At 37.7% G+C, this 25429-nt stretch overlaps 1 protein-coding gene across 1 annotated transcript in view; it reads left to right on the top strand.

Moving 5' to 3' along the window:
• Positions 1–302: 302 nt before the first annotated feature.
• Positions 303–25429, top strand: part of pdxkb (pyridoxal (pyridoxine, vitamin B6) kinase b) — a 41684-nt gene continuing 16557 nt past the window's right edge. The window contains exons 1-4 of the mRNA XM_022220239.2: positions 303–697; positions 15938–15992; positions 21793–21897; positions 22997–23080. Of these exons, the coding sequence (XP_022075931.1) occupies positions 617–697; positions 15938–15992; positions 21793–21897; positions 22997–23080 (325 nt within the window). The 5' untranslated portion in view covers positions 303–616. The remainder of the gene's footprint in view (positions 698–15937; positions 15993–21792; positions 21898–22996; positions 23081–25429) is intronic.

Genomic DNA, 25429 nt, shown 5'->3' with positions numbered 1-25429 from the left:
GCATCCAGCTGTGTTGATCTGGACGCTCCTGATGATGTCACCGGTTTATAGGCGGTCACGCAGATCGCCTGAGCAGAAAAAAAACGGCGTGAGCGCGTGCATGTGCGCATTTTGTCCTTGCTGCACGCGACCCCCTTCCCCTCTTTCCGGCTGGGCTCATGACACACTTTAGTTTTTGTTTTTTTTGTTTGTTTTTTTAGGGGGGAGATGAATTTCCGGTGGATAAAACAAACACAGAGGGATAAATAAATAAATAAACACTATTCGTAATTTTAGTTGAAAAAAACCGTTAACGGATTTTAACGGTATGTGTGCACGCGCCTCTCTCTCTCTCTCTCTCCCTCTGCACGCGCCTCTCATCCATCCTGTCCCTCGCGCGCCCACAGCTCTCCTCCAACCAGCCAGCCGCCGCACGCTCTCCCCACTCTGGTTTAAGCTAGCAGGCTAACGGAGGACGGCGGCTCTTCTTGTTAGCCGTTTTTGAAACATTCCGGTTGCGGCGGCGGTGGTTTTTCTTTTATTTCCCCCCGGTTTTTGTGATGCGCAGACGTGGTTCTCGCTGAGCACCGGCCCGTCTCTCAGTCCTGTTTCCTCCTCCGGCTGACCGGGAGCCGCCATGGAGTGCCGTGTCTTGTCCATCCAGAGCCATGTAGTCCGGGGATACGTGGGCAACAAGAGCGCCTCTTTCCCGTTACAGGTAAATGCAAACCAGCATGCACCCATTATCGGACGACCGCCCGTTAACGAACACGACCCCCATCTGATAGGCTTCATTCCCGTTTTCACACGAAATCCCACTGCGACTCTTCAACATCAGTAAATATTCCACCTTTTTCTGTAATCTACATGCTAATTTACAAAGTTTGTAGCTGACGGTTCTGATCAAAGCTGCCGTTAGTTGTTTTCTCCTCCAACGTCGCTTTGACGTGAAAAATCCAAAAATAACACCGTAGTAACTGGTAGGTGTCAAGCATGATTCCCCTGTCAGAACGTTTAAACGCCCCGTCATCCAGTTCTAATCGGTATTTCGTGCACATTTAACCGGCTAATGGAGAGGACACTGGCGGATAAATCGTGCCCTGACACCTGTCATTGGGACCGGATCAAGGTGTTCCTCCGTGACGGCTCATCGTCCATCACGGAGGAACGAATTAACGGATGTACAGCAACTTGGACGGTTTGTATTGGTGATAACGGAACAGCAGGTGTTAATGAAATGACCCCTACCTGGACATGTCACCTGTAGCTCCTCCCACTGATCTGTAACATCTGGTTGATCATCATCTCAGGGGTCACAGGTACAAATTCAGCCTGTTAACAAGTCACTAAAGTGTATTTATTCACTCACAGTAGTCATACTACACAGTTTGGTGTCTAAAATACAAACTGTGATTCTAAAGCTGTCACTTATGACAATTTTTCAATTATTAGATTTAGCTAAGTAAGTAATTTTCTTCCTGAAAAAGCAAAACGGCCATTTAATGTATTTCTTGGACTCCACATGATAGAAAATAAACATGAAAAATGGCTAATTATTTAATGCAACTCCAAAAAAGAAAACAATTCAGTATTCTCATAACACTCTTAACAAAGCGCAAAACGGCAACAGTGAATATTTTATAGTTACTGTGTAATCAGATTTTAGTGGTGGTTTTCAAATTTGACACCATAAATTTACATAATTCTTAGCAATAGCATCGGATTTTATTGTTAGCATGTTTTATTCTGATCAGCTGTATATCATTGCTTAGATCTTTTTTATCTTAACCAACTGTATATTATTGTTTAGATCTAAATGTTTTAGCTGTCAGTCCTACAAAAGGCAAAAATTTGTGTATTAAAGTGCAACATGGACACACATTCTTAAGTCATTTTGGGCAAGTTTCATTCAGCCAGTTTTCGAGTAATTGTAGATTCATTTGGAGTCATTTTGGACTAATTTTGAGCCATTTTAAACATATTCGAAATAATTTTGGACTCTTATTGAGTCATTTTGGGCAAGTCATTTTAAGTTTTAGTGCATGAAGTCTCTTGTGTTCACTCTTACGGCAGAACATTTGAGGAGTTTTCGTCCTAGTAATCAGACATTTTAGAGTTTTCAAGTCAATCTGGACAATCTTTGGACACGTTTTGAATAATTTTAGACTAATTTGGGGCACATTTCAGTGCATGAAGGCTCAGCAGGAGGTTTTTGAGTAATTTTAGACTAATTTGTATATCATTTAGGAGAATTTGAACAGGTTTTTGTCGTTTTGGACTAAATCTGAGTCACTTTGGACTAATATTGAATGATTTCAGACATGTTGCAATAATTGTTCGATGAGTTTTGAGTCATTTTGTTTAGATTTTAGTTCTTGAAGACTGTTGTGTTCACACTTACAGCAGAACATTTGGTGAGTTTTGCTTGTGGTTCATAGATTTTACAGTTTAGCAGAAGTAGCTAAGTAGTAGAAAGTAAATAAATCTGGTGGACTAAGAGGAAGCTGCTCAAGTTGATTGGTTTACCTGGAATCAGTGAGTGGAAGTGCATTTTTTTACAGGTTTATTACAGCATAAGGAAGCAGCTAAGGCTACATCTTGACTAATTATTGTGTTGTCTGTTTTTGCTAATGGCTACAGGGTAATTCACATAATTCTCATGGAAAGACAGATAACGTGTTCATCATCAAACAAATGGTGCTACAAGAATAAAAACAGAAAAGTATTAAAAAGAATAATACCACAATAAAACAATAAAATAAAAACATGAATTATTTTGTCAGTTTATTAGACAACAAAATCTGTATTTTGTCAGTTCAGTAGCTTGTAAATGAAGCGACTACTGGTTAACATGTCGTCTGGATGAGTTTCAGTCGCTGTTTCATCCTCGCTCTGATGTCTGACAACAGAAATAGAGAAAAATCTCTGAATGAGAGCAGATTTATTTTAAGTTAATCTGTATTAAAATGCAGTTTAATGAGCACAGAGAGCAGGAGAGAAGCTAACAGATGCTAACATGAAAACACAGTAGCCCACCCAGTCCTGGTTTACTGGTGTAAATAAAAGTTTCCACCAACTCTGAATGTCCCTCAGTGTTACAGTTTACACAGAGCTACTATTTTACATGTTAGAACCAGAAACTGATTCTGAATAAGAATAATTATGCAGAAAGCTCTACTTTGTAGTTTAACAGGTTTGGTTCTTCAGGTTTAGTGAGTATGAAATCACAGATGTTTGAATCTATGTTTTTGAGATTATCATCAGTGTGGTGCAGTTTCAAGATGGAACTAATTAGCCGTGGTCTTGACTGCTTTTTGTTGTTTATGATGTATCTTCCAGCAAATCAAGAAACACTTTATAAACGAGGTAAAAAGCTGGATTTTCATTGGAGGAGGTCTTCAAATTGTCGTGTCTGACAGTCACGCTTGTGAAGTTTTATTGTATATCAGTCAGAGAATATAGAACTAAAACTTGACTTAATAAAATGATATTGTGAATGTAATATTTTCTGTTGAAACTTTTGAGCCTGATTGTTCTATTATGGTTTGAGTACATGGTAATAGAGCTGCACTGTGTGTTTTCAAAATTGACATTGCGATGTGAAGTAAGTCAAACGTATCACACTTCAACATGACTAGACTACAAGATAAGTCTATCTAATTAAACATCATTCACTCTGATTTAAAATACTTAATACACAGTTTTTTTTTAAGACAGAGTTTGTTGATGTGCAGACTCCACATGTGCACAGCATAATGAACAGTTGCAAAAATACATCAATTGTATGGAAATATTTTGGTTGCAAAAAGGCACCACATTTGACCATTTAAATCAGCAGCACGAAGCTCTGTATAATGACATGTCCAAAGCAAAAAAATATTCTGGATACCTTTTCCAGTGGCACCATATAAGAACAGCTATTTAAACATTATTTTTTCATTTCTGTTCATGTGCCCCCCCTCATCTCATTCAATCTTGAATGACTATTTCTTTCCAATTATTCAAATCACATAGAGGAAATAGATATATATTTTTTCATATCGCAATGCTATAAATTGCACCAAAACAAAAGATTGCAAAGTCCGTTCTCTCCAGTATCATGCAGACCTCATGTATATCTACCAAAATGTCAAACAAAGACTTTAAACCTTTTTTAAACCTTTTGGTATTCTGCAGCCTTTTGGTAAACCACCTAGCTCCCTTGTTATGGTAATTTTTTATCTTTTTTGTTAGCCATTTTATTAGAAAGTGAAGATGTCATTTTTTGCTGCTATTGTTATTTTAGGAAGATTAGTTGTTGGTAGGGCTGTACAGTGGGTTAGTGGTTAGCACTTCTGCCTTGCAGCAAGAAGATCACTGGTTCAAATCCCGGCCTGGGCCTGCATGGAGTGAATGCGAGAGTGATTGTCTGTCTGTATATGTAGCCCTGCGACAGACTGGCGACCTGTCCAGGGTGTTCTCTGCCTTCGCCCAAGTCAGCTGGGATAGACTCCAGCACCCCCTGCGACTCTAGTGAGGATAGAGCACTGTATAGAGAATGGTTGGATGGATAGTTGTAGGTAGCAAAGTTATTTCTTTACAGCCATGAAGTCACGTAGTTTTATTTTTTCATCTTGTGTTCTGTTTGCACTCTTGCTGGATGTTATGGAACATTAAAGATCATGGAAGAATTTGGTCTTCATCTTTTCTGCCAGACAAAGCACCACCATCAGATTGATGAGCAGGTCCAGCCTACTTTAAGTCCCAGTATAGTCTAAAGCCATGTTCTGTGTTGTTAAAGTAATCTGAATTATTTGCGTAATCTAACAGAATGCATCACAGATTACATTGAAGGGCATGTACTGCGTAATCTGAAGTACATTTTTATAGAAGGCCTCCTAATCCTGTTAGCCAGCTGTGATCTCCTGATGTGGAGGCCAACATCTGCACGGACACAAATCCAGTCTGCTGCAGTTGATAACCTTCAAGTCAGTGCAGTCTGACAAATAATCAATACAGCTCGTTGCTGCTTTGAGCTTTCTGATAAACTTACAAAGATTCAGCAGAGAGGTTATCATACATATTTTTTCCCTTTATATCAAACATAGCAACTTTTCTGTCCTCTGAAAATGGAGCTTTGTCGGGGCATATGTACGTTTAAACAGATTCATTGTGGCTAATGGCAGCTCAGTGTTTGCATTTTAAGAAATACAACTTTTCCTGGTAAGATCCATCTTATGAGTATTAAAGACAGACAGTTGACAGATTTTTTTCCTTTCTTAAAGATAATTTTTTTTGTATAAAACAGAAAAAATGTTGTAGCATATGTTTGAGTTAAGTTTCCATAGAGTGGGTACAGAAAGTCTTCAGACCGCTTGAAATTTTTCACTCTGTCATTGCAGCCATTTGCCAAAATCAAAAAAGTTCATTTTATTTCTCATTAATGTACACTCAGCACCCCATCTTAACAGAAAAAAACAGAAATGTAGAATTTTTTGCAAATGTATTAAAAAAGAAAAACTGAAATATCACCTGGTCATAAGTATTCAGACCCTGTGCTCAGTATTGAGTAGAAGCACCCTTTTCAGCTAGTACAGCCATGAGTCTTCTTGGGAATGACGCAACAAGTTTTTCACACCTGGATTTGGGGATCCTCTGCCATTCTTCCTTGCAGATCCTCTCCAGTTCTGTCAGGTTGGATGGTGAACGTTGGTGGACAGACATTTTGAGGTCTCTCCAGAGATGCTCAATTGGGTTTAGGTCCGGGCTCTGGCTGGGCCAGTCAAGAACGGTCACAGAATTGTTCTGAAGCCACTCCTTTGTTATTTTAGCTGTGTGCTTAGGGTCATTGTCCTGTTGAAAGGTGAACCTTGGGCCCAGTCTGAGGTCCTGAGCACTCTGGAAGAGGTTTTCCTCCAGGATATCTCTGTACTTGGCCACATTCATCCTTCCTTCAATTGCAATAAAATGAAACACTCCGATATGCTACAGAATGACACCCTTTCTCGTATTTCTTTTGACAATTGTTTTAAAAAATGTTACACAAATGCAGAGTCCTGTCCCTGCAGCTGAAAAACACCCCCACAACATGATGCTCCCACCACCATGTTTCACTGTAGGGATTGTATTGGGCAGGTGATGAGCAGTGCCTGGTTTTCTCCACACATACCGCTTAGAATTAACACCAAAAAGTTCAATCTAAAGCCCTGACTGGTGAAGGGCTGCAGTGATAGGTGACTTTGTGAAACTTTCTCCTATCTCCCGACTGCATCTCTGGAGCTCAGCCACAGTGATCTTTGGGTTCTTCTTTACCTCTCTCACCAAGGCTCTTCTCCCACCATTGCTCAGTTTGGCTGGATGGCCAGGTCTAGGAAGAGTTGTGGTCGTCCCAAACTTCTTCCATTTGAGGATTATGGAGGCCACTGTGCTCTGAGGAACCTTGAGTGTTGCAGAAATTCTTTTGTAACCTTGGCCAGATCTGTGCCTTGCCACAATTCTGTCTCTGAGCTCCTTGGGCAGTTCCTTCCACCTCATGATTCTCATTTGCTCTGACATGCACTGTGAGCTGTAAGGTCTTATATAGACAGGTGTGTGCCTTTCCTAATCAAGTCCAATCAGTTTAATTAAACACAGCTGGACTCCAATAAAGAAGCAGAACCATCTCGAGGAGGATCAGAAGAAATGGACAGCATGTGAGTTAAATATGAATGTCGCTGCAAAGGGTCTGAATACTTCTGACCATGTGATATTTCAGTTTTTCTTTATTTGCAAAAATTTCTACATTTCTGTTTTTTTCTGTCAGTATGGGGTGCTGAGTGTACATTAATGAGAAATAAAATGCACTTTTTTTGATTTTGGCAAATGGCTACAATGACACAGAGTGAAAAATTTCAAGGGGTCTGAATACTTTCTGTACCCACTGTACTTCACATTTGTATCCCTGTGATGTGATTTTTGCACACGTTGAAGGGTTGAACCTGCAACACTATATTGTGCAAATGCAAATGTACTCATCTTACAAATTGAAATTACTTTCTGTTTAGATGGAGAAAAGCTATAACAAAAGATTTCAAAACCAATCAATCAGTGAATAGTCCAGTATTTTGAATGCTTTGAACCTCAAGCAGTTGCTGTGCTTTTTTCTTTTGTTCCTGTCATGTTTTTATACAGTGTGGGCTCATTTTTCACTGCAATATAAAGTCCTGCACCTCAGAAATATTTTCTGCAGTATGACACCATTACAATACCATAAATCCTAAAAAAGACAGATGTTAAATTTATTTATTTTTCTACAAAAATTAAAAAGACCGTAATCAAAATGTCCAACATTTTTCCAAGTGCTCACAGATGTTACCAACACTGGAAAAAAAAATGTTGCCTGTACATACTATAGATATTTTTGCCTATATTTTTCCATACTTGTCTCTTGTCTCAGACAAAATCTCTGAATTTTTATCACGACTGCTGATCACAGTTATTGTTTCACAGTTGAGCTGATGACCGCAGAATTTTTTTGTTTTTTGCTGAATCTGTTCAAAGCAAATGATTTTGCTTTGGGGATTTTTTTAACGAGTTATGTAGAATAAAGAGAATTTTTTAAACATCGTGAAAATAAGCCGAGATTTGTGGTTAGTTTTCCTAATAGAACAACATAACAGAATAACTCAAGGACCATTGGAAAGTTGGAAATCTGATAATTATTTCTGTTTTTTACAGTTTCTGGTTCTGAATAATGCCATCATTTTGGTGATTTTTTTTATTTATAACAATTGGCCTTTCTGTCTTGCTTCTGGCATTTTTGGGTTCAGAGTTAATTGGAGGTTGTGAAATCGGATTTGAGTGAACACAAGAAAGGAAATAAATGCTCTGACAACTCGAACATAATTCTAATTTCTTGCTAGTTTATACAGATGTAAGCTGCAAGCCACCAGGCTCTGCTTATTGTTAATGGTTAATCTCAGTAATCATTAAAGTGACTGATAGCTCAAGGCGTTTTCTACATTATTCTAACAGAAGTTACAAAAATGGATGCTGGTTTTCAGTTTTTCATTTTTGTTTTCTGCAGTAATGTTAGTTTTCAGCCACATTTTATCATTTCAGTATTTATTTGACTCTCGGCGCTAATCAGCTCATCAATTACCGAGGATAACACGCTGGATTGTGCAGCTTTTTTCACATCAGAAACTGTTGAGCGGCTCAACATGTGTCTTGTTCTGCAGCTTGATAATAGACTCTAATGACTTTAGTGTTGAGTCATTACCTACATTAACAGCAGCAATAAAACCCTTACCTACAGGCAGAGTTTACAAGAAGAAGACATAAGAGCTGGGAAAAGCATCTAAAATCAGCCACAGATATGATATTATGCAGAAGGACACTGGGGTTATTGGCTCCTCTCGGCCAGGAAGTGATTTCTCTTTATGATCGCTAATGTTGACGGTAGGACGACAGTCAGCTTCGGGTCTAAAATTACCCTGATGGTAATGATGCTGGTTATAGTTTGATATTTTGCAGCAGCAGCTGGGCGGTCGGTGCTGATGCTGAGGCTACTACAGTCCCACAGTACTTGTCCCATCGCCCTGAAAGGGTGGCTTGTTGTGAGGAGCGCTAGGTTTATTTTTAGCCTGCAGCGCCCCAGGATGTATTTTGCGGTTATCCTAATGGCTGCTGGGCTTTGATGCGTGTCACCAGGCTTCAGTGCAGCCACTAATGTTCAACTTCTACGCGTGATTCAAGCCTGTTTGTACCAGTTAAAGTGATGTTTACCAGCAGCCCACTACCTGATTTTAACCTGTATATTGCAAAAGCGCCAGTATGGACTGTATAAACAATGTGAAAATCCGGCAGCAAGGATGCCAGAGATAATACGCAAAAAAAATATAATACCGAAATATTCTAAAACTGCAAAACCTGTGAAAATGACTGCACATATGTGTAAAAATAATGATAATTTTAACTGATTTAAATACAGTCAAATTGTAATTGTATGGTCACGCATTGTGCGGATTATTAATTAATTATTTATTTTTTATTAAATATACTGTACTCTTTAACAAAAGTCTGTCAGTATTATTTTTCAAAATCCATATTCAAAAATTGTGAAAATCTGGCTGCAACGATGCCAGAAGAAATATGTTGACTGGCAGAATATTACAACGTTAAAAAAACAAGTAAAAATAATCAAACTATTGACAAATATCTCGAAAATTTTGAGAATGTTATGGTTACATATTGTTAAAGAAAAAATGTATTTGCAAAAATCAGTATTTTTTGTGGAACTCTCTTGTACAGTTTTGATCTTGTTCTTCTTACAGTCGACATGTAAATGAATACTTATCTTCTGTTTTACAAGATATTATCTGTAGCTTACCAAAACTTCAGAGAAAATCTGCAAAATAAGAGTTCAAATGATTTACAGATTTTCAGCCCTAAATATGCATAATTTGTCTTTAAACTAATGACAAATGTCTTTCTAATAATTATAATTTTGGCACATTTAAATACATGAAAACAGTGTAATTTTCTAGTTAAACAATGTAAAAGAATGAAATACCATTTATGAAAATATATTTTTTTTAATAATCTCTTTGCACATGTTTATGTTTGTTTAAAAAAAAGTGGAATCTGCATATTCAACATTTTTCCACCCTGTAAATGCAATGGTGACATTAGGAACATATTTTGCTGCTTTCCTTTTTAATTTGTTTACGTGTCTAACTTTTAGCCGCTGTGTGTGACAGCAGCCTGCAGTTCAGCTGAAAAGTTTCTTAAATTTTGTCATGTGACTGTTGGTGGCAGCTGACTTACTTGTGGCTTTTGCGTTGTGCTGAGGAGCTCAGAATTTTATTTTTTGACAAAATGTCACAAAGCACAGTTTATTTTTTAGCATTTTTTTAAACAAATCATAAATGAGAAATATCACAACAACAGGTTTAGGCTTAATTTTCCCCGATGGAACTTCATGTCAAATAATTAATTGAAGGACAGCCTTAAAGTTGAAATATGCGGTTTTTTTGCTGTTTGCACAGTTGCTGGCTGTGATGAATGGTGCTATTTTTGTGATTGTACATGAATTGAGATAATTATATACATTGTGAACAGTTGGACTTCAGTCAAAGATGTCTTTCATGTGCAGATGTTTGTAAAGATTCTCAGTCTTTCAGGTCATTGTAGTTCGTCGAGCTTGAGTTTAAAGTTACTGGACTTATATTTTTGGTTCTTGTCGAAGCTGTGAGGATCATCTGCAGACACCTCCTGGACTGTACAGTGTTGTAGTATCTGACTGGTTGTTGCAGTCAGAGTGTGAATGAACCAGTGATGCTTGTGGACAGAAGCAACAAGGAAACGTGACAGTTTGTTAAATTTAGACGCAAACTGAAAACAGTGTCATGGTGAGGAAGTTGCATCATGTTCAGAGTAACAACAATGATTCAGCCGCTGATGATGATGATGATGATGAAGTCAGCAAGCGTGCCGGGCATCCCTCTCACTGTGCTGTCAGGACGGAGACCCTCGGCCTGTTGGTAAGAGAAGACAGGGCTCTGATTGGCCAACACAGGATTCCTCCTTGTGATGTCACTGAAGATGGAGACAGGCTGCCTCAGAGCCGAGCGACACAGATTCAGTTTTCACATAGAAACAAGATGACTGCTGGCTTCCAGATGAAGCAAAATGAGAGTTTTAGACATTTAGATATTAATAATGAGACATTGAGAATCAAGTCAGTTTGATTTGTTTCTAAATGCTGCCAGAGCTATTTTTTTTAGACATTTTAGTGAGGAAACGGTGCACAAGAGCAGTTGGAGCTGCTGTAAAACATCGTTTTTATTGCAAGAACCAGTAGGGAGGTCATGTTTTGCTCAGTGAATCTTTTCATATCAAGAAAAATCTGTTTTCTGCAATTTTTTATCAAATTAGAAACCATTTAGTTTCAGATGCTAATGTCCAAAACGTCCTTCAGAGGAGACTGAAACCCTGTGAGAAAATGAATAATTCTTCATGGTTTAAAGCCAGACAAGTTCTAATTTGATGCTTCTTCTTAATCATTGCAGCTAAAAGGTTGTAGAGCTGAAGTGATCAGAGGATTATCCCTAATTATCTGTATTTATAGCTGACATTTATCAAATAGTAACAGCAAATATTTGTGGCATACAGCTTCTCTAAAGATGAGTCCAGGTTCTTTTTTTTAGCTTTCTATTTTTCTAAATTGAACACTTGAATTTTCCTGTTTTGCCATCGTCTGAGGATGTAATATGAAGCAAGTGCAACATATCCAGGCTTTCTTTGTGTTACCTGGCTTAACAAAACCTAAAACCCCAATCAGAAATAATGGGTATCAACCAGGGATAATGGGTGTCACATTGGTGGTTATTTACTTTATTTGTTAACCACATTATTGCTGTCAGATTTTTTTGCATGCTGCCATGAAAGGGAAGGTTTATTGCGTCATGGGTCTTTTGTTTTGCACATAAATGGACCAAACGTATCCCATATACTTTAGTCAGTGTGAGCAGGTTTTTATAATGGAGAGAAATGCGGAATGTCTTTTTTTTTTTTTTTTTTTTTTTTTATTTACCAAAAGCAGCATTGTTAATGCAGATGATGCAAATGAGAAATGCTGGTAGAAAGCTGTTAATAGAAAGCTGTTAATGCTGTTCGTTGATATATTTGTTTTCAGTAACGCTCGATGCAGCTGCTTATTTCTAACTTACAGCTGCACATTGGAGCTATGAATCTGCATTTAGGATATGAGTCTGCCCATAATGGATACATAGGAATCACTTCAGTTTTTGACCAAATTAAAGTTCTAATTTATTGTACAAATAGGAAATGACAAGATATGAGATGTACAGATGTGTAGCAGATAGCAGTTAATGCAGTTTTCAGACTTTATTTTAAGGTTCCAGGTTTCTTTTCATTTTCTGTTTGTGTGATTTATTGTCTTTTTACACATTTATGGTATTGTGGGACGTCTGAGATAAATTAAGTGTACCAGGAATCTGCTCAACTTTATGATCTGCCTTCTTTTAGCTGCAGTACCAGCAGTGAAAAACAGACTGGGCAGCAAATCAGGACCAAACATAAAAACATATTTGTGCATTTTCTGCATCACCATTTTAATGTCTATAGGTTCCTAAGGCAATGCAAAACATGCAAGTTGTACAGTTTCATACAGTGGGATTATGGACGTACAGCTCAGCAGGTTTGTAGATAAAACCTCAGCTGAGAATCTGTATCACTCAACTGGCAATAAGACGACGGTTCTTACAGCTGATTGAAATCTAAAACACAGAACAGAACCTCCTCCAGAGCAGGTTAGCTGTGCCGCGTCACCTTCCTGACACTGAAAACTCTGACCTCAGGCTAAACATGCCTGCTAACACATTAGTCTCACTTGATAGTACATCTGTCTAGACAACAAAATTAGCATTTATTACCATATAGCTACAAAAATAACTTTCCTTGAGGATCTTTAAGCTTTTAGTGGACATTATCAGATGTCTAAAGCCAGGAAAACATTGCATGTCTTGAGCACCAGCATGCAAAGTTTGTCATATTGAGCATTGATTATTATTGAGCCATGAAAAGCAAACTCATTAAAGCAAAATACGTCATTTTAAAATGGGCTGTGGTAGCATGTGACAGGAAACATAATATGTGCGTTACTCTAGTCTTATTTGTAGTGCAAACACACCTAAAATATTGTGAAATTCAGAGCAGAGCATGCTGTCACACCTAGAAACAAATATTTGAGATTTTCAGAGCAGGCCTCATGGCTGCCGGCTAAGTCAGGAGGCAGTAAATGTTGAATTTGTGTCAACTGAGATGACGGTGAATTAAACAAATCAGTTGTCAGTTGTGTAGAGGGGCTTCCTCATTTGGAAATTTAGGAAAAGTGTTCCTTCAAAAAGGCAACATGTTTACTTTTATGCGTGAAGATCCTCGCCTCAGTCTGTGAAGACGCTCGAGTGGAAGCTTTGCCATTCAGCAGCAACTGTAAGCATGAATAAAGCGACCTAAATAGCATATTCTTAGACCCATGTACATCAGTAAATACACGGTTTTACATCAACAGTCAATTTGGATCCTGCTCAGCTGAAGGATGTTGTGATAAACGGGTTTTATAAAACACAATGTGGAACAGCAAACAGGAACAGATCTTTGTAAATATGCCAACATAAAGCCGTCTCAAAATCTGTTCTAAATGAAACCTAATGTAAAATAGCAGAAAGAACTGATCGAGCTGTTCTTGGCCAAATGATCTATAATCAGTGCCCAGTGTTGTAGTACATATGTCAGTTACATCCTGTCAACCATTTGTGCCCTAAATTTGTGAGTAAGAGCAATTTCTGTTCCATTTTTCCTCACTGTAGTTCATTTTTCTTGCGGTATAAAATACTGCACCTCTGTGGAAACAGAACAACCATGACAAAGGACAGAAAACTAAGAAATGTCTTCTGTGCAGCATGAAGCAGTGATAATGACACAAAAAAGAAAAATTGTGAATAATTGAAAAATGCTTGGAATGCACATTTTCAGGGGCCAACAGGTCTTACTAATCATGGAAGAACAATGGCGACACTTTCTACTGTAGATATTTTGCCTTTTTAATTTTTAATGTGCTTCTGTACTTGTTTCCTGTCTGCTCTGTGTCAACACTGCCTGCAGTTCAGCCTGAAACTTTTGTCATATGAACATTCATTGCAGCTGAGCCACTAATGTCTCCATTGTGAGGATAAGTGCAGAATTTTTATAAAAAGTGATTTATTTTTAGTGATGTTTTTAAGTGAAGTAATTTTGATGAAATATATAAATCTTAGCTTATCTTGCTAAGTTGCTCAACAAAAATGTGTGTCATAGATGAGCATTCTGTGATTTAGATGATTAAAAAAACGGCCCTTTGAAAATGATTATTTTCTATTTTTAGTTTATGGCTCTGATGAATGGTGCCATTTTTTGACTTTTTTTGTTTTTTAAACAGATAGCATGCCTTTCAAACCTACTGTGGGGTGAATATACTAATCTTGATAGAATGTTAACAACAAAGCTAAAAACACATCCCTTCCTCTCCTCTTGCCATCGTACTTGTTGGAAGTATTTCTCGGTAAAACTCTGAATTCTAACCTCCCTGTAAAAGATGGCAAAAGTATGAATATGTGTGAATATCAATAAATTACCATAAAAATTGTGAAAAAGAAGAAATGGCATCATTCACTGTTCTGTACATCCTCCAGGAGTGCAATGCTAAAACACGGTGTTTTCCAAAGTACTTAATGTATCTTAAGTTTCCTGAATGCCTCATGCACACAGAGAGTAATTCACATTTTTAGAAAGCACAGCCAGACTTCCAGCAGCATTGATAAAGTTGTCCAAGGTCAGAGTTAGTATCTACACTCTTTTCTTCTCCACTCTGAAAGTAGATTCCTGTAAAGTCACAGTCAATTGAAAAGAACAAAGAACTCATTCAGTTTGCTCGCTTTAGCTCAATTAAATAAAGTCATCCAGATAACGATTGACTGCACACGTGAATTTATCACGTGTTTGTGTCTCCCTGGGAATTTTTTATGAAAATTCTGTCCAAAGACAATGAGGGAGGACATCGAGAGATGGTTTTCGTGACCGTTCCAGGTCTCTGCAGATTGAAATTAAACTCAGAGGATGTTGTTTATGTCTTCCGGCCCTAAATTAAATCCATTTATTTCCCCCTTGCAGGTTTTGATTCCAGATTTTCAACTCCACAGAGTCTTATTATGTTTTCAGCTCATTGTTTTGGTTTTCTGACCTGCAACTTTACTGTTTTGCTCTACTCTGATATCTCTCAATGCATTATTTTTTCACTCTTTTCAGCTTTAAAGCTCTAAAACGGACTGTAGCTCCAAACGGCAGACAAAGTTAGCAGGTAGCTAGTGATCATAGTGACGCATTTAGCAGCTAAACAGACAGATATTTCCCTCAAGAGTGAGTCAGTGGAGGATAAAAATAGCACTAAAAGGACAGTGAATGCCACACTTGCATTTATTTAGTGAAATCTAACATGACTACAAATGAAGACCTGCGATGTTCTGTATCTGCTGGATGCATTTGTATGCTAATATTGTGTCAGCTTTGTCTTTACATTTTGTTTTTGCTGCCCTCATCTGGTCACAAAAATAGTAATTGTTTGCTGTCCCTTTCTGTTGTGGCTCATTTTCCTCTCATGTCACATATTTCCTTATTTTTACTGCATTGTAAAATTTTGAAATGGAAACAGAACAACCATGACTAGAAGGACAGAGAACTCAGAAATGTATTTTTTGCAGCATGGCAGAGTTGAAATGGCAAAAATCATCAAAACAAAATATAGAAAGCCAATTGTTTTTCATGTATTGTGCAAGAATTGCAAAAACCTGGAAGTACCTACATGTGTTGCCATACTATTGATATTTTGCTCTTTATACTTTGATTTTGTTTCTAAACTTGCCTACTATCAACTATGTGCATTGTCTGTAGTTCAACTGAAAAATCTCTGAATGTTTGTTACATGTCTTTTGGTCGCACCCAAGTCAGTCATGCCTTTTCGTTTGTGTTACAGACAACATAATTTTTTAGTTTTTTTGTGCAATCTGGTTACAGCAAATCTTTTATTTTTAGCATTTTTTTAAAAACATGCCATGTTCACAATACAGTAATCTAGATAAAATGTCACAATTTTGATCCTCGTGTTGTTCTTGGGTCATTCTGACCTCAACTAAAATAATAAAATCCCCATCACACATGTTTAGTTCAAGGACCGTCAGGAGATTGAAAATCCAGCGATTCTTAATGGTTTCACAGTTTATGGCCGTAGTAATTGGTGTTATTTTGATGATGTTTTTTTAAGATATTTCTTTCAAACCTACTAGTGGGTTTAATGGTTTTGTCGTTTTGTAATTAGCGTCTTAAAATACCAGTTTTACTCCTGATCCCTAATCTGTTCTCTGTCTATCTGTTCTGCCTGCAGGTTTTAGGGTTTGAGGTGGATTCGATCAACTCGGTCCAGTTCTCCAACCACACAGGTGAATCCATGCCGAAGCTTCAGTGTTTGTGTTTCAGTCGGTGTGTGTGGGAGTGTGTGAGTCACCGGTGTCGTGATGATGTGTTGGCGAGCGCTCACAGAAAAAGATTCAGTTCAGGCGAGTCGACAGATGAGTCGGGTTTTCTGGGAGGTCAGCGGCTTCAGACACCAGAGCAGCTGCTCAACACTGATACAGCTGCAGGGGATCGGCTTCATTCACATTTTTCACTGCCTCCCTCTTTGTCATCTCACATCCTGCTGCTGCTTTCATGAAGGAGTGACGCTATTTCACTCTGAGGTCATAAGTACTCATTAAGGTTTACTACTCATGGTTTGCCAGCCAGTAAATCTGATGTATGATGTCTCTTGTGGATGCAGAAGAGCTTTCTAATGTAGATTTAAAAAAGGAGCTGTGTGATGTTATCTGTGTTGTTTGCCCCTGAGCTCATAGGTGACAAATTCATAACAGAAAACCGGCTTTACAGACTTGGACTGTGGAGTCTGAAGGACTAGAAGTCTGTTGAAAGTTGCTGTATAAGTGTAAGATTCAGCATTTTTGGAGCTTTGGTCAGTCTGCTTCCATTTTCTTTAGTCCTTTTCTTGCAAGTTATTTCACACTGTGTACTACCAAATCATTAATATATCTTTTAATGTTTTTTTTTTTCATTTTTGCCACAGTTAATAGTACACATTAAATCAGTTGGTTCTGGAAAAATCACTAAATTTAAATACATGAAAATGGATTTTTTTTTTAAAAAAACATGTAAGAAATGAGTAGAACAGATGAGCATCTTCTAATTTCTGTCATTGTGGGTACATTTCCTTCAGCACTTCTGTTTGCTGCAGCTGAAAGAGTTTATGCTTGTGCTTAATTTTGGTTATTTCTGATCAACTTGTACTAATGACTTCTTGTTGACATATCTGTAGTTTGTATGATTTATACAGTTCTGATGTTTAATTGCTGATTTTTCACAACAAGCAGAGGCAGGTTGGTGGGTTGGCGCTTACAAACATGAAATAAAGTTTTAACTTCTAGTGTACATCCCAGAGTTTCCAAAGATGCCATCGAAATCAGGCCGATAATTGAGAATATTTGTGTAAAATGATGCACAGGATCTAAAATGCCTTGGCTATGAAAAGCTTGTGTTGTTGGATTTTTATTTCTCCTAAGAATGATGAGTTGGAACAAGCTGTTACTGGCAAACATTGAGAAGTTGGATGACTTTGACAACCTGAAAGCTCCTAAATTCTATTTAACTTTCTGTATGCCAAGCAGTTTCTGGGTGTTTTCTGCTCCTGATTTTCCTCACTGTGGTCTTTTAAAAAGTACTCCTTTATGGAAACAGAACAACCATGTCCAGAAGAGAGAACTCAGAAATGTTGCTGTCAGTCATGGCTGAGTCAGTCCTTCCTTCCTCATTGCACCAAGAAATGCAGAATTTATTATTTTTTTTAATAAAGTTTGGTTAGTGTAAATGTCTGGTTTTGAATGAGACATGCAAACATGAATAAAATGTTTCTGATGAGATCTCTCAAATATGAACTTAGACTTGATTCATATAACTTCATGTCGCGCTATTTTTCTGTTTTACAATGTCTAGCTGATAAATGGTGTCATTTTGCAAATTCTTGGGTTCAAATAGTTAATTCCTTAAATAATACAAATGATAACTCACTGTAGATTGTATTTATTAAAATGTAATCTAATTTAAAGATACAAATTTATAACTCTTCAAGAGATGTAATTGCAGCAGCGATGATTAGATTTTGAAGAAACTTGTACTTGTGATGCATCTCTTTATTGAACCCTAGAGGGATCGTCTGCATCATCCCTCAGTGTCACTTTCACTCCTAATATTCTGATCTAATTCCCATGAATGAATGATCTGCACACTGTCTTTGTGTCGTCTTGCACTGATCAGTGACCTCAGCTCTTGTTAGAAGAATGAAACGGCCGAACGCTGTGAAAACAAATATATTTGTCCAGCTGGTGCTTTGTTTTGTGGCTTGTAAGCTTTCTGCTGATTTGATGAACCGCTTGGAGATCTGGTCCCGTTTTATGTTTAGTGGCCTTTTAGTAACAGACACCACAGCCGGTTTCCTGCTGCTAAAAAACACAGAAAAAGACTTGGCAAAAATGAAATTCACTCCTTTTTTTGTTTAGGTATTTTATGGGAGTTCAATGCTGATTGCATTTAATAAGTTTCGTTTGTAGAAGATAGGTTTTAAAAGTATCTGTGACTGTTCAGGCAGCCCTCTTTCTTAAAAATTTTGTGTTTTATCGGTAATGCTGTTTTTCGAGGAATAACGAACAGGGATTTCTTTGTTTTAGTCTTTTTTTCTGCTAGTGTTGTCTGGTAAAGTAGATGACCTTGGAGCCCTCATGTCATGGTTGTCTAGTTTTTCATTTCGTCTAATCTGAGAGTACAAGTTATCACAACCTGTTCCGTATAATTACAGCCGAGTCAGTTGCAGCCCTGAAAAGGTCAATTTAGCAAACTGACGTCTGATTAATGATTTATTTGTTTGTGAGCAGGTTTGAAATTGGCCAGGTTAGATATTGATTTGGTTGTTAATTGTTATCAAGACGGACGATGGTGAGCTTAAAAACAGTGACGGTAAGCTATTGTGACAGCGCAGAATGAGGATAAACATAACTGTAGGTGTTGTGTACGACAAGCTGTGCTGTTTCAGCTTCTAGTTTCCCAGCAAACATCACTGATCAACTGAAAAAACTCTGCTCTCTCTTTATCTCCACTATACTGGTTATTCAGGATAATCCAAACAAACATGCTGTGAACAGAGTTTTTTATTTACTATAGAAAACTGGTTAAAATTCAGGTCTGTGGGGTTTCTTGAGAAATCAAAAATATGTTTCAGATGGAATTTTTTGCTGCTTAGAGCACCATAAATCAATGCCCATCTCTTGTGCAGCAGAAATGTCAGTGCTGAAATCAAGAAAGATCTGCACGACCTGCAAGAACAAACTACCAGCAGTTACATGGCTTTATTTTGTGATTTTTAGGTGAACATATGAATTAAATGTATTCTTTTTTTAGAATATATTTAGAAAGGATTGACTGTAGAGATTGACTGGTTCTTGAGGCTGGTTGGTATTTTGCAGATTTTCCTAAATTAAATACACTGCTGTTTTGTAAGAGCCTCATTGACTGACATTTACAATTTAGATTTTCAGTTTATTTCCATACTTATTTCCTCCTTGCTCTGCTCTAAACACGGCCTGCAGTTCAGCCAAGTCTTTGCTATGTGGCTGCTGGTTTCAGCTAAGTCAGTAATGACTAAAGACCCCACATTCTGTAATTTTGGCAAATTTATAAATGGTTATTGATCATACTTTTTTTTGGTTTTTACACAGTAGACAGGAACCTCTCTTAAGCACCTGTCTCATAAAATAGACGTCTACTGATTTCCTTTGAAAAGTTTGCAAACTTCTAAAGTATTTTGATGAAATATCTCGATTTCAGACTCAGATTTGGTTAACTGTCATGATGGAACTAGTTCAAGTACTATGAGAATCGGATTATTATTTTGCTTTTAGTCTCTGGCTGATAAATGGTGTAATTTTGGTGATTTGAATAAAAGACCCACCTTTCAAACCTGAATGTTTTTGAAGTTGAGATTATTAAGGCCTTAGGTATTAAAAATAATAACGTTTATTCACTGAAAGTTGTGTTGATTTAATTCCACAACAAATCCATCCATTAATTTAAATACAAATTGACTGAATGAGGCAGAAGTGGCTTAATGTTGAGGTTTATGTGGGAAAGAGAAATGGTTTTCAAACCTTATCTATATATCTATTTACAAACTACCAGCATCGTGTGCTTGCAGGTTTATATTAGTCAGTTTCTTACCTTGCCAGATGGCATTGGATAGAAAATCAGTATTAACACCAACAGTACCACTGAAATGAACGTTGTTCTCATGGTGGAATCCTGTCATCTTCCTAAATTCATATATTTAAAACCTTAGTTACCCGGTAGACTTGAAAACTAAAACAGGGAACACTGTTATTATCAACCAAACTGCAGAGCAGACAGTGATACAGAAACAGTCTTCTTCTGTGGTACAAACACAGAAAATTCTCCATCTGTGGTGGATGACCTTAAGACAGAAATGTCTGAGACTCTTGGTGCTCATTTAATGAAATCTTGTCTATTGCAACCAGCATTTCTTCAAGGAGAGTGTGTAATTTGTGATGACATATTGAAAAAGACGAGAGAGAGAGAAGGTGAGCAGAGAGAAGGGAAGGAAAATGAATCAGAACGAGACACGACGCAGCAGTAAACAGCAGCAGGCGTTAGAATTGCGACAGCAGCATGTGATGACGACAGAAGCAGCTCTTATCTGTAGGCCGGCCTTCATCCTCCCTCTCCGACTGCTCATCTCTCTTTCTTAGCCCCTTTGGCTTTCTCCTGTCTTGTTGCTTAGCAACCAGAACCCCCTACCACGTGACCTGACTGTGACTCACCTGGAGCTGCGACATCACCGGCCTGCAGCAAACATGTCACACACACAGACAGACATGCAGCGACGTTTACACGGCACTAACGTCACATACATGTACATACAGTACTTCACACATGAACTACATACACAGTGTAGGTGTGTTTCCTCGTTCTGCTGTGTGTCTGTGTGTGTTTGTTCTGAGCTGTAGTGGGAAACATTTCCTTTTCATGGGATTATTTCATTCATGTTTATGTTGCTGATTTGAAGGCAAAAGCCAAATGGACAGTACAAATACCGCTGGATGGTTTACAGTGCGTCATATTTTACAAACACATGGTCAGTGCTTGTCATTTCAGATAGTGATGTTCCTCCACCATCTCACATCATGTTCAGAGTTTACTGATTGTAAAAAAATAAAAATTAACAAAATGACACCAGATATTGTTAAAACAGAAAGAATTTTCAGGTTTTCAAAATTCTAGCAGTCCTCGAACTACTCGTCTATAATGCGTGATTTCATCAGGAAACCAAATTAAAGCGTAAAAGTGTGATATTTCATCAAAAACACTTAATTCTACATGTCTCGTTCAAAATTCACCAAAAACACAGTGTGTGCACTAAACAGATTCTATCAAAAACTGTACACATCTGTCCAACCATGAAGGTATTAGTAATTCAGCTGTAACCAACAGTGACATGACAAAAATTCAAAGACTTTTAGGCTGAACTGGAGATTGAAATAAATTTAAAACGCAATTATTAAAATACTTGTGGCATACAGAGTTATCTTTTTTAGAGGATGGGTAACACCTGTGGGACTTGGAGGAATCTTGCACATTTTTTCTCCATTTTTGTAAGATCCAAAAAAAGTTCCTTTTTTGTGATTCAAACTATGTCATATAGCACAGACATTTCTGGGTTCTATGTCCTTCTTCATCTATGGAGGTGCTGGACTTTAGATTGCAGCAAGAAATGAGATTAAAGTGAAGAAAAATGCTCAGAAACTGCTTGGAATTCAGAGGGTTAAAAGTCTGCATTAGGTTTAAACCAGTTTAAAGTTGTGACAACACAGAGGTGTTCACAGGCAATTTCCTCCTGCTGCGACAAAAAAAACAATAATCCTATAAGGCTATTGATAAAGTGCTTCTTGTGTTAAGAAAGTATCTTAGATTTTTTTTAAAATGAGAATTTGACCTAACGAAGGAATACATTCATATAAACACACAGATTTTGTCAGCATTTATAGAAAACATTAATATACACATTACATCGAATGTACACATTGTAAAGGATTTCAACACACTAATCCACCAGCTCTGTCCTCTCTGCAGGTTATTCCCATTGGAAGGGTCAGGTGTTGACAGCAGACGAGCTCCACGTTCTTTATGAGGGAATCAAACTGAACAATGTGCACCACTACGACTATGTTTTAACAGGTGGGTTTCCTGCTTTGTTCGTCTCGCACTGCTCTCAGTGACAACATCTGTACTTGGAGTGCTGCACCACAGTCCAACTGCATTTTGACTCAGTTTAATGTGAATAAATTGCTCTTATGTTATGATTTTTAGACAATCCTGAGGTTAAATTTTACACGTTAAAGTAGGGCTGGGCGATAAATCGAATTAATTCGATTAATTCGCCTTTTTAAAACCTGCTTAAATAGCTTAAATATATGTATGTTGCAATCGGCGCTGGTTTTGGTAATGGATTTGGATGAAATTTTCAGGGAATGTCAGAAATGACACAAGGACCAAGTGATTAGATTTTAGTAGTGATGCAGCTTATATTCTGGATCCACAGATTTGTTAAAGATTTCTGTATCATTGTGAGATAACGGCACGGCATGACTGTAACTATGACTACAAGTGTGATCCTACTACAAATCGACCCCTGTGGACTTATCTGGACTTATTCGTCAGAACTGATACAAGGAACAATTGATTACATTGTGGGAGTGTTTTCGAGTCTCATTAAATTCCGCCTACATATTTAGGTATCGCAGTTCAGCATCTGTACATAATGTATACATGGATAACACACGCCTGTGCTCAGTGCAAGGTCATTTTGTTTGTGAGCATATCTATATTAAATGGCCACATTCTATGTTGCTGTGATTTCTGATCATCAGTAGCTAGTAAAGAAATTCTGCATTTCTAATAAAAAATGCTGCATTTCTGACAATGTCATATGGGGTAATGAACAGCCTTGGTGGAGTACTGTGCTCTCTGAGTGTTTTTCTGGTATTCCCTTTATCTTACTCAGCAGCTGGATGTTCTTAGATCTTGATTTTTTTTAGTGTGAACAAAGTTGTTGTTTTGCAAAACTTGGCACAGAGTAAAACTGGACTGAAATGCACCAACAGTTCCTAATCAGCAGGCAATACATATTCATGATATGCTGCAGTTTTTGAACTCTTTTAGTAAAACTGAGTGCATCTCAGTGACCACAGTGGACACAAAAACACACAATTAGAAGACAGATAAATCTCTCAAAATAAAGCTTATAATAATGTTTTGTGTGTTTTTATGCATTCAGGGTATACCAGAGACACGTCCTTCTTGGAGATGGTGGTGGACATTGTTCAGGAGCTAAAGAGAGCCAACCCCAACCTGGTTTATGGTAAGAAACAGCAAAACTATATTTACCATATCATACAAATCTCATTTTCCATAATTAGAAGAGAACTTTCAAGAAAAAACATAGCAGAAAATTAAATAAGCATGTCAGAAAACTGTAGAATATTTGATTGTAGGAGAACTGCCACACACAAGAAATAGATGCATTTGGGCTTTTTTTCACACGTTTAGTAATTCTTCCTAAAGATTTATGAAAGCATCCATATTCTGCACATTTGCAGGGTCAGAATTTTATTTTTGGAATCTACTAGAGTATGTTTCCGTGCTTTAATGATCAAAAAAGCATTATTCTTGTCATACTATAAATTTCTGCAGCACTTCTCTGTTTGAAACACTGTTTTAGTTCCTGTCTTTTTCATTATTTATTTAATAAAAAACTGATAATTAAAAAAACTGTAATAAACATGTAGTATTTAGGTTATTGGCAATTTGGTGCATAAATGTCCAGGTTTTTGATACTTTTGTATGTTAATATCCAGATTCCAGATACATTTATGCAGTAATATACTGACCTTTGGTGCTTTTGTACATTCATATCCAGATTTTTGAGACAAAAAGGTGGCTCTGCATACTATAGATATTTCATTGCTTACATGTTTTGTTTGTTTTCCTACTTGTCTCCTTTCTGTTTTGTGGACACCAAAAATCACAGTTTCTGTCATGTGACTGTCGGTCGCAACTACATCACTTATGGCTTCACAGTTGTGTCGATCAGTGCAGAATTTTTTGTCTCTTTCAGAATCTGGTCAGAGCAAACTGTTCACTTTTGGCAAATCTTAAATGAGACATGCAGAATAAAGTGATTTGGTAACATAACACAAAGTTGAGCTTTGATTTAATTTCAAGTGCAATCAGAAAGTTAAGGAAATGAACATCTGCGGAACAACAACCAACTTGACCCTTTTCAGTCAGGCTTCAGGTGCGACCACTCCACTGAGACTGCACTCCTATCAGTCACAGAATCTCTGCGGCTGGCGAGAGCTGCTGGTCAGTCCTCTGTCCTACTGCTGCTGGACTTGTCCGCTGCCTTTGACACCGTGAACCATCAAATCCTCCTCTCCACACTCTCTGAGCTCAGCATCTCAGGTTCTGTCCTGTTGTGGTTCAAGTCCTACCTCACAGGCAGATCCTTCAGAGTGTCATGGCAAGGGGAGGTGTCAAGGTCACATGGCCTATCAACAGGGGTCCCTCAGGGGTCAGTGCTTGGTCCCTTACTCTTCTCTCTGTACACCACCTCACTTGGTGCAGTGATCCACTCCCATGGCTTCTCCTACCACTGTTATGCTGACGACACTCAGCTTTTCCTGTCTTTTCCACCTGACGACACAACAGTTTCAGCTCGGATATCAGCATGTCTGGCTGATATCTCCACATGGATGAAGGAACGGCACCTTCAGCTGAATCTGTCTAAGACTGAACTCATGGTCTTTCCAGCTTGTCCATCTGTTCAGCCTCAGATCAGTGTCCAACTTCACTCGAGCCTACTTGTGCCCACAAACTCAGCCAGAAACCTGGCACTTCTTCTGCAACTTGATGGCAACACCTTTGACCAGTCGCACTTGAAGCACGTTTTGCACTTACTAAATGTTTTTCCGTATGTCTGAATTCTTGCTTGTGTTGTACGTCGCTTTGGAAAAAAGCGTCTGCTAAATGAAATTGTAGAATTGTAGACAGTTTTTTTTCTTCTGTTTTTATAGTTTCTGGCTGCAAAGTTGTCATTTTTGTGGTTTGTATTTACTTTTTTAAGACAACATCCCTTCCAAATCCAGTGTTTGGTTTTGGGGTTCAGCAGGTTTATGAGACTCAAAACTTTCAGAGCTGGATGTCACATCTAGGAGGGAAGAATTTATCAATTTTAAGTCAAAAGGCAGCAGTTTGGGACGTACATATTTAACGCTTCATGTCTGACTCAGAGCTTAAAGTGTTGTGTTTGTGTTTGTATAAATTTATGATGTCCTTCTGTGAAAGCCACAGTTAAGATGCTCCATTACATGTTTTAAATTTATTACACACTGACTATTTAACTGAAGTTTGACTTAATATATAATTTCACAAATCACACTGCAGTATCTGTCAGAAGTCACAATTAGATATTTCCTCCAAATTGTGTGAAATATATGTTTTAATATGTCTGTAACTCTTTAAAATATGATAGGCCCGTAAATACATAACTAGTATTTAATTAACTTTATGTAGTAGTGGAACTTAAAGTATTCAGCTGTGAGGATGTCTGTCTTATTAGCCAGAAGGACTTTTCATGTCATGTTGCTCAGATGAGTTTGACTCAGATCAGACTGTTGCAGCCTCGCCTGTAGTCACTGTCAGTGGACAA

The sequence above is a fragment of the Acanthochromis polyacanthus genome, chromosome 15, assembly GCF_021347895.1.
Source record: "Acanthochromis polyacanthus isolate Apoly-LR-REF ecotype Palm Island chromosome 15, KAUST_Apoly_ChrSc, whole genome shotgun sequence".
In the NCBI taxonomy this organism is placed as follows: Eukaryota; Metazoa; Chordata; class Actinopteri; family Pomacentridae; genus Acanthochromis; species Acanthochromis polyacanthus.
Note: the sequence above shows the minus strand (reverse complement) of the source record. Positions and strands in the feature narration are given on the sequence as shown.